Genomic DNA, 11,897 nt, shown 5'->3' with positions numbered 1-11,897 from the left:
CGAAACGAAACTTTCAGAATGTTTATATGGTCTACTTTTACTTCATATGAAATTTATATAGTTCAAGCACCACAGGCAATTGTTTCGCTTCAAGCTCATACATAGGCGTCGGAAGGCAATTGAAAGTGTGTGGGGGGGGGGGGGTAAAAAAGGTAAACCCCAATTTTCAATGCGTATATTATATATATCTTTGCAAAAAAAGTGCTAATAAGTTTTGTTCCGACGCCTATGTCATATTTTTTTTAATATCTTATTGAATAATTTACCTACTTAAAGATGACATTGTTCGCTTCGAGAGACTTTATTCTTGTCAGTTAAATCGTTTTAGACGTCTCTGGTCGAGCCTCTTTATTGCAAATTCTTCCTCGAAAATTACCTCGAGAAAAATAGGACGTAGCCGGTTGGAGTTACATGTATAATTGAACAACCGTACATAAACGAGCCTTTACGTACATGTAACACATCAATTTTGATAGATATGTTGTATCTAGATAAATAAGGACTGAAAATAAGAGTAAGATTTAAAAATTAGAAAATACTCACATATTGAAATTGCACATGCATAGTACGCTCGTGCATATTTTCAGCTGGCAAACATATAAACACATCATTAGACTGAGAAGGGAGCATAATTTATCGGTAATTAAATTTTATATTATCAAGTGCATGAATATATAAATTCTGTTTGAAATAAAAAATAAAGTCCACATGCAGTTACACATATATAATTATATACATGTACCTTGATTTGAAAAGAAAAAAAAAACATTTTGATAGTTTTGTTTCGTTTCGTTTCGGCAGGTTTCGTTTTTGATTTCGTTTCGTTTCGTCTTGATTTCGTTTCGTTTCGGTAGGTTTCGTTTCGTTTCGGTAGATTTCGTTTCGTTTCGGCAGATTTCGTTTCGTTTCAGTTCGTTTCGTTTCGTTTCGTTTCTATTTCGTTTCGCACTTTACAGGTACCCCTTTTTTTTATCCGATATAGGATTGCAAGAACAATGTGTTCTAGTCCGAAAATCTACACTAGTGTAAGAGAACAAGATTGATGCATAAAAAGGATTCAACATAAATTATTAAATATAAATTTGTACTATAGAACTGAATGAAATGCAGCTGCATATACAAGTTAAGGCTCCAACCAGACAGAAAAATGTAAAGGCATTGTATTAATCGTTTGTTCGCTATTTCTCTTATACATGTATTTTCTTTACAAATCGAAAACAAAAACATATACATATTGAAATTTTGAATACTCATTTCTTTTTACACAATACTTTTTTGTTTTATACAAGACACTGAAATATAACTTTGAACAAATTTTATGGGTATATCCTTATCAATTTGTTTTGGAAGTCCCATGGGTGGGTGTGCATGGCCATTGATTGGTCATTGCTGTATGTAACATCAGTGTTTTTTTGCTCGTAACATGATGACTCGTGTAAGCTGCTATCGTCATTACTGACCAAGCCTCAAGCTACAGGCCGATAAAAACCAAGGCTTACCCACTTAGTCGTTAGTATCTCTGATATCGCTTATAGTAAGTAGCACTCTTCACAGAAAATGAGAACTTTAGTTGTACTCTCCTTGGTTTGTTTGTTGGTATACTGTGTGTCGGGGCAGGGCAACAAAAGACGCTGGGGTAGGAGACGAGGACAGAATAAAGAGAACAAGGACTGGTCGGTAGGTATTGTGATCATGATGACAGAAAAATTAATTAATTTTCTTGTCGGCTCAAATAAATAACTAAAAGTGATAAATAAATCAATCAATGAAAGAATAAAATCGCTTCATGTTTATTAAAGGGGAAAATATCCAAGACAATATACTAGTAGTCTAATTCTAAATTATTAACGTTTTGTGCGCATGCAGATGCAATGAATTTAAAAACATGGCATTGCAAAAGCCAACTAAATAATTTTTTTTTAAAAAATCTCTATGATGAAAAGAGATTTTTATTAGCTTTTTAAATGCATTTCTGTATTCTGTTTTGATGCAATAGCAAATACTAGTATCATTTTAAGAATTACATTGTTTTCTATATATTTTTCGAACTTAATTCTTCAAAGGTTACTACCTAGAAAAGGAAGTATCAGCTTACCCCAAAAGAGGAGAGCGATTAACGTAAAGTTCTCCCTAATTGCAATTTTGTTTAAAATTATTTCCTGTCAGGCTCAAAATAGTCATCTGATAGTTGAGACTACTTTGTAAGACCGGACAGTCACCGGCTCTCACTTTTCAATGGTCATGGTCAATGTTTTAATCCCTATTTACATGCATATTTTCTTATCTTTTAATTCTAAGTTGCAGTTTTTCGATCGGTCAAGAAAGCGTTAAGCTTTCGTTAAAAAATCTAATAACCATAACGTGTTTAAAAAAAAGCAAAATTTGGTACATCAAAGGAACCTACAATGAATTATAAATAATCTGCATCATCCGATTATCTATACTTCGAAGACCGTTAAGCTTTCAAGTTAACTGGAACATAAGTTTGAGAAAGAGGCTGTCCTCTTTAACCTCACTCTGGTTCTCTTTGAAGGATGTGACCAAGGCCTCTTGGAACACGTCCCTGGCTGATGGCAGTGTTGTGAACGAGCGAGGCTTCGTCTCCAACAACAACAAAGTGGGCTTTCTGATGTCCAAGGACCGCTCCCTTACTGCCGCCGGATACGACCAGAGCTTCTCCATGATCGACTTTGGAGCGGTAGGTCCTTCACGTTCTTGGATACATGTATATTAATTACACCGATGAGAAGATGTGGTCAATTACGATTTACTCCCTTAATATGTTTAAGTTTTGGCGATGCGTATTATTTGACATGATGAAATATATAAGCCAAATCTTTTAACAGGACAAACAAGCAATCCGTGTAGAGGTCAGCGAGCCAGGAATCACGAGCGAAACCCTGGAGAAAAATAAACGGAACAGGGCATTCTGGGCCAATAAGAAACATTTGTGTTTCATACTGGACGCACCAACCAGTCTCTTTGATTTCTCTCAGGAACTTGAGCTCCGATCTTCCATTTCTTGGGTAATCATTTCGTATCATTTAATTTAAGTTCAATTCAAGTTGAAATTCAAGCCATCAACAAGAGATAATGAATATGTGTAAAACATCAAATTATTTTACCGTTATTTTAAGTTTCTTATCATTGGTTTCAGGCAGGACCAATACCGACTGGCAATCTGAAAACCTTTGTGGCCAGGCAGTCCAACAAAGTGACGGACCTGGGTTCAAATGGTATTATCGACCGATTCTGTCGTACAGCCATGGCCCGTGGAATGGCCTTTTCTTTAGTTGCAGGTGGGTAAAAAGTTCAATCATCACCCAAAACAAAAAGTAAAAGAGCTCTTTGGAGCTTCGTTTCGTTTCACACGGTTTGAATTTTACTTTGTCGAATTTTTTTTGTACTGGTATGGAATTCTTTGATTTATAACGGTCACCTATTATTTTTAGACTCGTCTGTGACAGAGGAGATGGACAAGTACGTAGTGATGGGACAAGTGGACCCTCTCCAGCCCCTGACTTCCGTTCCTTATGAAATCAAACTGGAATCAGGAATACTTGCTTAATATCCAAAAACTCATCGCAGGTTCTCGGAAATCCTTGTACATTTATACTACAAATAATAATGCTTTGTTTGATATATGAAACATGTAACTATTATTGACTCGCTCATTATTTAATATATCTTGTACAGAAAATAACTGAAATGAATGTTACAATGGGTTAAGGAAATGTATATCACATATTAGTAAACCCGATATGTTTTCATACGTTTATACAATAAAACATTATTAAACGAAAATGGGAATCTGAATTATATATATTAGACAATTATTGCTGTTTTTGAGGTCAATGTGATAATTAAGCTACCTGGGGAGTGCATTATTCACTGAGCCCCCCCCCCCCCCCCTATTTAGGCAAATTTTAACACAATGATTGGACCAATACAAAAAAATCTCATATATTAAAAAAAAAATTACATGTCCCATGATTTTCGCATTTAAAACAGGGTGTGTTTATGAAAAACTGAAGCCCCTGTATGGCAACGTAGCGAATTCAGGTTAAATTTTCTCAAATGCAAATCAAACATGTTAGCACCCAAAGTAAGGCCTTCTCACAAAAAATACAAATGTGAAATATAAAACCCTAGCACCACCTGGTCAAAAGTTATGGCCAAAGTTAACGTTTTTTAAAATGTAGATCAAACTCCGGGGTCAAGGTCAAAGGGTCGAGTCAAGGTTGTTATTTTCTAAAGAAAGGTCCTGTCACAAAGATAATATTTGTGAAGTATGGAATCCCTAGCCCTAACCGTTCAAAAATTATTGCCAAGGTTATAGCCTTTAAAAAGTAGGTCAAACTCCAGGGTCAAGGTCAAAGTTGTTGGTATCAAATGAAAGGTATTGTCATAAGGATAAGGAATACACCTGTGGAATATGAAAGCCATAGTCCCACCCAGTCGAAAGTAATGGGCAAGGTATGTTAGAGTTTTTTCGCGGACAGACATCTAGACAGACAGACGGACGGACAAGGCAAAAACCATTATAATATAACCCCCGAAACTGCGATTACGGGGACATAAAAAATATATGTTCCATACCTTTACATGTAGATTAATAACAAGAGGCCCAGGGGCAATTACATATGTAACATCCCTTACCTGAGTAACTTTGGCCATGCTGTTCTTTACCAGATTCCCCCTCCCCCCCCCTTGTGATACCAACTGTGACCAGACCCTACCCCCAGGGGTCATGATTTGGACAATCTAAAATATACACTACCCCAGGGTGCTTCCACATAAGTTTCAGCTTTTAGGCCAAGTGGTTCTTGGGGAGATTTTTGAAGATTTTCCCCATATTTATCACAGTATATCAATGTAAAACTCAGATTCCCTATTGTGGCCCCGCCCTACTCCCGGGGGAGACGGACGGACAACGGGTGGTCAGAAAAGTTCACTTGATTTTTCATCTCAGGTGAGCTTAAAAGTTACTGTCCCATATCCGGGCCGTGATGGTTAAACTTCCAGTGCCCGTGAACTGGTGCACGATAAAATTTATGCTATGCAGTTATTGGCTATCAAATTTTATAAAAAATAAACAAAAAAAAAAGTTTTAGGCGTAAAATATAGGACCTAAAATATGATAGTTGTAAGTTATTTTGCATTTAGAAACAATCGGGAATTCTAACTCGAAATGGATGAAGTACAAGTTACTTTAAAAAAAACTGGTGCCCTTGCTTTAAACAGAAACACCAGTTTAAAAACATGGCATCTTCTCGAGGACAATTTCTAGGAACTATATACAAAAGGTACTCAATTTCTTTTATACATTTGAAAAAAAAATCAAAGTTGAAAAATTCTGAGAGAAAGAAAAAATATTTTGTTAAAAATTATGATTGATCTATCACTCTGTATCACAGTGTTTGGTTCATAAGTTAAAATTAAGTTGTCCAAAATTGATCACACCAGTTCAAATCATAGGCAAATATAGCTCATCCTTGGCTGGCAATAATGTAGCCCTCTCCATTTTTTTTTCTGATAACCCCCCCCTCCCCCCCAAAAAAAGGAGCGAGGGCTACATTATTGCAGGTAACACATCCTATGTATAGGTCACAAAATAAAAATGAGGATAGAGGGAATTCAAACCAGTTCCAGACCTGCAGAGGTCTGTTCAACAGAGCTAATATTCGCGAGCGCTCAGAGAAATTACTTATACCTCCAACAGAAATGTTCGTGAGCGCTCGCTCTGTTGAACCGGCCTCAGAATTGCCATATTATCTGATCACCATAGTACTTTCAAGAATTTGAATGAATGATATTTTATCATGTGGAATGTGTCATCTCAATAAATTATGAATAATAAATTGTTTGACAAAATATATCAATTATTTCAAGAGTAATTATTTTTTTCTAGGTGGGTGGGTTCACTTGTCTTTTGATGTGGTATGCATGTATCAGAGATTGCAGTTACATATAATGAGATGTTAAGTTCTGCAGTAACTGAAACATTCCTGAGGATATATTACCAATTAAATACATTTCTTTTTCTTTACAGAACACAAGGACTTATAAGATCAGGTGCTTTGAGGAGAGAAAAGATTCCCATTTGGTATAATGTTTATGAAGCTTTTCCTCCATTAGACACATTTGATGCTGAAAGGAAAGAGCCAGATATATCCAGCAGAATTAAAAGAATTAATTATCCTGAAGACTTAATTAGAATGTAAATACAAATAAAACCATGATATTTATCAAATATATATAGTATATACAGAATGTAATTGATATTGATCAATTTGCTTAACTCCATGGAAAGTTTTGCCATGTCATCAAATGATGGTGAAGTCATTTAACTCCCATTCTTTTCTTTAGTTGATTTATCAAAATCTTTGCAATGAAATCTTATATTAAAGTATGCGGTAAAGAAGTAACAGTTAAGAAATGAAAATTTTGAGTAGATTTAGAAAATCAAGGCTTTACAGAGATGATTTTTTTTATGGAGGTTTTTTAATTCCTTTTGCATGCTGTGGTTTCTTCCAGAAAATTTTATGATGAATATAGCACCCCAGAGGTTGTGAATTTAGAGAGCAATGTAGACACCCTGAGTCAAAAGTAAGTCTGAGTTATGTACAACTTTCTCATATACTGTAAAATCACATATTTTTGTGGGGTCAAATTTTCGTGGTTTGAGGAAAATTTCTTGGTTAATGGGGATTTGATTTCGTGGATCAAGAATTGATTTGTACTTATGTATGTAATATTTGACATTTCATGTTGGACATAAATTCGTGGGTCTCGTCATACCTCGAAAACAACGAAAATTAAAATTAAATTTGTGATTTCACAGTATTTTGAATGAAATTTATTTTGAAATAAAAGAGAAATAGATTAAATAGAACAAAAATATATTTTAATTTTAATGTTTTTATTTAATGTCACTGCCAGGTTACTGTAAAGCATTGAACTTTCATATATTCTTTACAATTTAACCATTCTTTTACTTTGGAAAATTTCTCCTCTAAACTTTCTAATTTTAACTGTGTATTAATAAAGAATAATTCCTTGATTGCAAAAATTTTTTAGTAGATAGATTTCAAACTGACAGATCATGGATGAAGTTGCCCAAAAGTTACCAAAAATAATAAAAGTTGGTTTACAGTACATGTATGTGGAACATATAAAATTATCTTTTTAAACTTTCAGATTTGCAAAATGTTATATAGCCAAAAAGAGCTCAATGTTAAAACAGCAGTCAGAAGAATCAACAGAGTCTAGTCCAAAAGAAGACAATTCATTAGAGGACAATGGAGAAAATTCATTAGAGGAGAGACTAAAATCTTCAGCAGAGGAAAGAGGGAGAGGCCCCTCAGAATCTGATGTTAGTTTTGAGAAAATTCTAAAAGTTTTTGCTCATGATCACAATCTCAGAATGAAAGAGGAAGATCTTCGACGACAAAGAAAGGTACATGTTTAGTAATTATGTGTATAATATTTATAAACTTTTATAGTACTGTTAACAGGGAATTCATATTTAAGGGTTTATAACTTGAGCCAAGATAAAACTTTCCTGGTAAAATATTCCCATTGGGTATCATTTTTTTTTTAAACATAGAAATTTTAGAAGCACCATATACAAGATTAATTCTATATATTGTGCAATCAACAACTGATGAAATTTACCTTGTTTATGGTCATTAAACTAGGTCTTTAATGTAAAACTGGCAATTTATGCAGAAAAGTATTTTTATATTGATCCTTTTCTCATAAAATTGAAAGTTTTGTTTTTTCAAGTGTATCGCTTATAATTAATTTAATTACCATTTTTGATATACATATAAATTAAAAATTCTTAAGTTTATGGAGTGGTTAAATTCACTTACAGGGAAGTCACTAGAACTCCTAAACATTACTTCATTATGACATAATTTCTTCATCCATTTTAAAGAACATAAAAGATAGAAAAACTTGCCTTGCTTAAAAAAAAGTTCTTATAACAGAAATTTCCCTACAACAGAGTTCTTTAAAGCCAAGCTTTACTGTATTGACTCAATTGTGGGAATCTCATCAAAAAGAATAAAGATGTTTTGTATATTCAAGAATTTTTGGAATATTGAGAGCAGGATTTTAATGCTATTTTTTAAAAATTGTTTTCTTATAGTTGAAACAAAGAGAAAGCATTCAGATGAGGGAACTTAAAAGACCAAAGAAACCATATCGCTCTGAGGCCATTGTAGGGACTTGGGATCAAATAGAGAAGTTATGATGGAAGTCTAACACATTAAAAAAATATTCAAAAAAATCATAGTGTTTGGTTGTGTTTGTATAATGACATATATTTTTAGAAAACTTCTAGTTTACCTGAAAATTCATTTATACACAAAATGAAAAAGTATCTTTTTCGCTTATTGAAAACATTACCATGTAAAAAGTGATCTTACTGGTTAAAAAAACCGCATTATATTTGATATTTGTTTTTACGTAATCACTATACATGTATACAAAAAGGAAATGAAAGAAAAGGCAAATCTCGTTTTGGTTGAAAACAAATCGTCCTAAATGTTCTGCAATGGTTGTCTTTCTTAGGATATTTCAGTCGTATTTATATCCACAGCCTGGTTTATTGTTGGGGTATCATTATTTCAAACAGAGCTGAGACAAGTGAGGCAAATGGAATGCATCACTAAAATTTTTAATTTGATACCAGTGGAGATAAAATTCTGCAACTTACACATATCGCACATATACTTGTAATTATGAATGACATCATTTTAAAGATTTTCATACTATTGCTTAATGAATTGAAATGTTGGCGAGAGTTCCATCGATAAAGTAAATTTCTGGGTCAATGGCCATGCACATCCCTCATCCAAAATCGACCCATTAATATTGCAGAACTATAAAAAAAAAATGCCATCTGAAAATATAGGGAAATTTATGATGTCAAGAATGTGTGAGTTTACAACGGTATACCCAAACTCATACAGGTATTAAGTGAAGTTATTTATCAAAATGAATAAATAAAAAATCGCATACTGTAAATCTGAAAATTTTTACGTCGATTTTATTTTGCGAATTCGGGTCAAAATGCTGTTGATTAATTTTTACGTTTCAAAATTTTGCGAATGACCACTGTTTTGTTTACATTTTCTTATTGGTAATTTATTTTTAAGAAAAATATTTTTGCGAATGCAATGAAATCGCAAATTTGCTTAAAATTTATCTACAGCAAATATTTCCAGATTTACGGTATTATGTTCAGATGACCTTGGCACTATAAATATGAATATATATTTCTAAAATCCCTCTCTCACCAGGGAAATATTTTTTTTTAATTTCAAACCAAGAAAAACATAGAATTTTTGGTTCTTTGTGATTCTGCACACAGTGAGAATAAAACTTGTGAAAATATTAATTTTATTCAATGAATATATTATAACAAATGAGCTAGCATATGTTTTAACACTTGTCTCTTTTTTATGTGTCCGTTTAACGAATATCTAACGGCCTTGGTTTCATTTATATTACGATCTTTGCTGAATTGTATAAATTTAATTTACATGTACTTGAAGAAGGTATGTAGTTGACAGATTACATATTTTATTTTTTATATGAGTATTTGTTTTGATAGGTTGTGAAAACCTGACGAATCAAATCCTAAATATTTCAGGCATGTTAACTACATGAATATACATGTATATCAAAATTCTTTTGAAAATCATAAAATTAATTTGTTTTCTCATTTAACGCATGAAAAGAATTTAATGAAAGCAAATATTGGGTGAAATCATGACATGAAATTTGTCATATTGAAGTTTATTGTTTTATATTTTTAAAAAAAATTCTTTGGTACAAAGTCGAAAACATCAGGTTATTGAACTTTCATCTTCATATTTTAAGTATTATTATTTTTCACTTTTCAAATACCAAAAATTTATTTTCATTGTGCATTCAAAAAATGTTTTAAATATCGAGATCACTATTACATGTACGCTGCTACATTACGCTACAGGAATCGCTCTTAATTAACTTGATGAAATATATTGAGACAACGAACATTATTCAAGCTCAAAAGTCCATAAAACAATACAAAATAGGAACAGAGCAAACACGGACCTCCCAAAAATCAGGTGCCTTGGAGGAGTGAGCATCCCCCCGCCGAGCGGTCACATCCGCCGTGTGCGCCTTGTCATGATCTGGAAGTAACGGAGAAAATTAAGTATGGCCTAACAATTAGTATGAAAAACGTCAGTCAGCATTTGACTCAGTGATATACTCAATGATATATAAATGATTGTATTTGAAGACAAGGTCATTGTAACGCAACTGGTACCAGGCACGCAGCATCGGTTTTGAAAGTGGGGGGCCAGCCACAGAATTTTTTTTTTTACTTACCTGAAAAAGCTGACAAGCAAAAAAAAAAAAGGAAAATTGCCCAAAGTCGAAAATCCTATTTCGTGGAGGGGGGGGGGGGGGCTAGATGCAAACTTTTTTCACTAGCAATTTCTTTCAATATCCATTTTTAAACTTAAAATACTATATTTCCTTCGTTTTACTTTACTTTAATATAAAGTGTGTGTGTGTGTGGGGGGGGGGGGGGGCTACCAGCCTTTCAATGATCATTTTCAATAGTAAAAGTATTGTTGGCAAAAAAAGTGGGGGGGGGGGCAGGCCCCCCTAACCCCTCTGTTGCTACGTCCCTGAGTACCCATGGGAATTATAGTGTAATGAATAAGTGACTAGAACAATGGGCCTATCCTTTCAAACACTGGTATGACTCGGACTAATGGAACATTCCGTAATCCTGTTCACCCCTGTTTGGATAAGTATAGCCCTGGCTATATAAAGCTTTGAGAATTCATTCATAAACTCGTAGAAGAAGAAAGAAGTTGATAAGAAAAGTGAGAGTAGAAGGTAATATTAATGCAGGAGTTTTTTAAAAAAGTGAAAAAAATAGAGGCTAGGGTACAAAGCTCCCATCTATATCCACATCTAAGTTACATCACATCTCTAATATAATTATGGCAAGCCAAGGTAAATCAAGGCCGTAACTAGGCTCAAATTTTTAGTGAGGCAAGGGTGCTGGGCATTCCTAGTCTCAGACGGGGCATGACCTGTGATTGATGTTTCGAAGGGGAGGGAGGTCCTGAAACCTGGGTATTAGAAAATAAAAAAAATAATCTTAGAGTTTTTACGTTTTGATTCGTCGCCCGCATGGCGCAGTGGATAGAGCGTATGCTCAAAAGTCGCAGACTAAGGAATTGATCCTTCCATCACGGGTTCGAATCCCACTGCGGGATGTAGAGACAGGTTCTTCGGATGAGACCGTAAAATCCGAGATCCTATGTCACAGTAAGTGATGGCACAAAAAAGACCCCTCACCGTTCAATCATCTTCAGTGATCCTGGAAGCCCAGTACCGATTTAAAACTTGCAGCCCTCCATCGGCAAGCGTTTAAATATGAATGAGAAATTCTTAGATGGGGTGTTAAATAATCAAATAATTTACAAAATAAACATTTTGAATTAAATTTTACATGTGCTCTAAATGAAAATGAGGCACCTATTGAGATGAAGGATTGACAGAAATGGAAATAAAAGTTGAAAATATTGATTTAGCACGAAGACACACATAAGTACCACGTAAAACTTTTTCACTTTTCAAAAAACTCTAAAAATTTAGTGAGGCATTTGCCTCACTTGCCTCAATGGTAGTTACGGCCTTGTAAATGCAAGGTGTAGTAATCCTGAGTAAGGGTGAGGTACCGAGTACTCGTTACAAAAGGAACTTGGTTTCGGAACCATGTGCAGGGAGCCCAGTCATAATAGACAAAAAACCTCCGGTTGTATCCCTTTGCTAATATGAAAAAAAAATAACATGGACAAGGGTCCCATGTATAAATA

General features: G+C 34.1%; 2 protein-coding genes across 2 annotated transcripts; both read left to right on the top strand.

The window, feature by feature from the left end:
- The first annotated feature begins 1,557 nt into the window (after positions 1-1,557).
- Positions 1,558-3,727, top strand: LOC134251434 (uncharacterized). Its single transcript, XM_062733841.1, has 5 exons — positions 1,558-1,677; positions 2,534-2,698; positions 2,847-3,026; positions 3,158-3,299; positions 3,453-3,727. Exons 1-5 carry the CDS (start codon positions 1,558-1,560, stop codon positions 3,566-3,568), a joined length of 723 nt encoding a protein of 240 aa, XP_062589825.1. The 3' UTR covers positions 3,569-3,727.
- A 1,507-nt stretch (positions 3,728-5,234) lies between these two features.
- On the top strand, positions 5,235-8,418 carry LOC134251426 (small ribosomal subunit protein mS23-like). Its single transcript, XM_062733834.1, has 5 exons — positions 5,235-5,306; positions 6,053-6,220; positions 6,538-6,609; positions 7,201-7,459; positions 8,156-8,418. The coding sequence occupies exons 1-5, from the start codon at positions 5,263-5,265 to the stop codon at positions 8,258-8,260; spliced, it is 648 nt and encodes a 215-aa protein (XP_062589818.1). The 5' UTR covers positions 5,235-5,262; the 3' UTR covers positions 8,261-8,418.
- The last annotated feature ends 3,479 nt before the right edge of the window (positions 8,419-11,897 follow it).

The sequence above is a fragment of the Saccostrea cucullata genome, unplaced genomic scaffold (genome assembly GCF_032062105.1).
Source record: "Saccostrea cucullata isolate Sc308-1 unplaced genomic scaffold, CSIRO_AGI_Scuc_v1 ctg65, whole genome shotgun sequence".
Lineage (NCBI taxonomy): Eukaryota > Metazoa > Mollusca > Bivalvia > Ostreida > Ostreidae > Saccostrea > Saccostrea cuccullata.
The sequence above is the reverse complement of the archived record's forward strand: the minus strand, read 5'-3'. Positions and strand labels throughout refer to the sequence as shown.

Bases quoted from the DNA above. Each gene is read 5' to 3' on its own strand.
- LOC134251434 (XM_062733841.1), top strand. From the start codon at position 1,558: ATGAGAACTTTAGTTGTACTCTCCTTGGTTTGTTTGTTGGTATACTGT. The intron at 1,678-2,533 runs GTAGGTATTGTG...TTCTCTTTGAAG, and splicing joins AAGAGAACAAGGACTGGTCG to GATGTGACCAAGGCCTCTTG. The intron at 2,699-2,846 runs GTAGGTCCTTCA...ATCTTTTAACAG, and splicing joins CCATGATCGACTTTGGAGCG to GACAAACAAGCAATCCGTGT.
- LOC134251426 (XM_062733834.1), top strand. From the start codon at position 5,263: ATGGCATCTTCTCGAGGACAATTTCTAGGAACTATATACAAAAG. The intron at 5,307-6,052 runs GTACTCAATTTC...TTTTCTTTACAG, and splicing joins CTAGGAACTATATACAAAAG to AACACAAGGACTTATAAGAT. The intron at 7,460-8,155 runs GTACATGTTTAG...GTTTTCTTATAG, and splicing joins ATCTTCGACGACAAAGAAAG to TTGAAACAAAGAGAAAGCAT.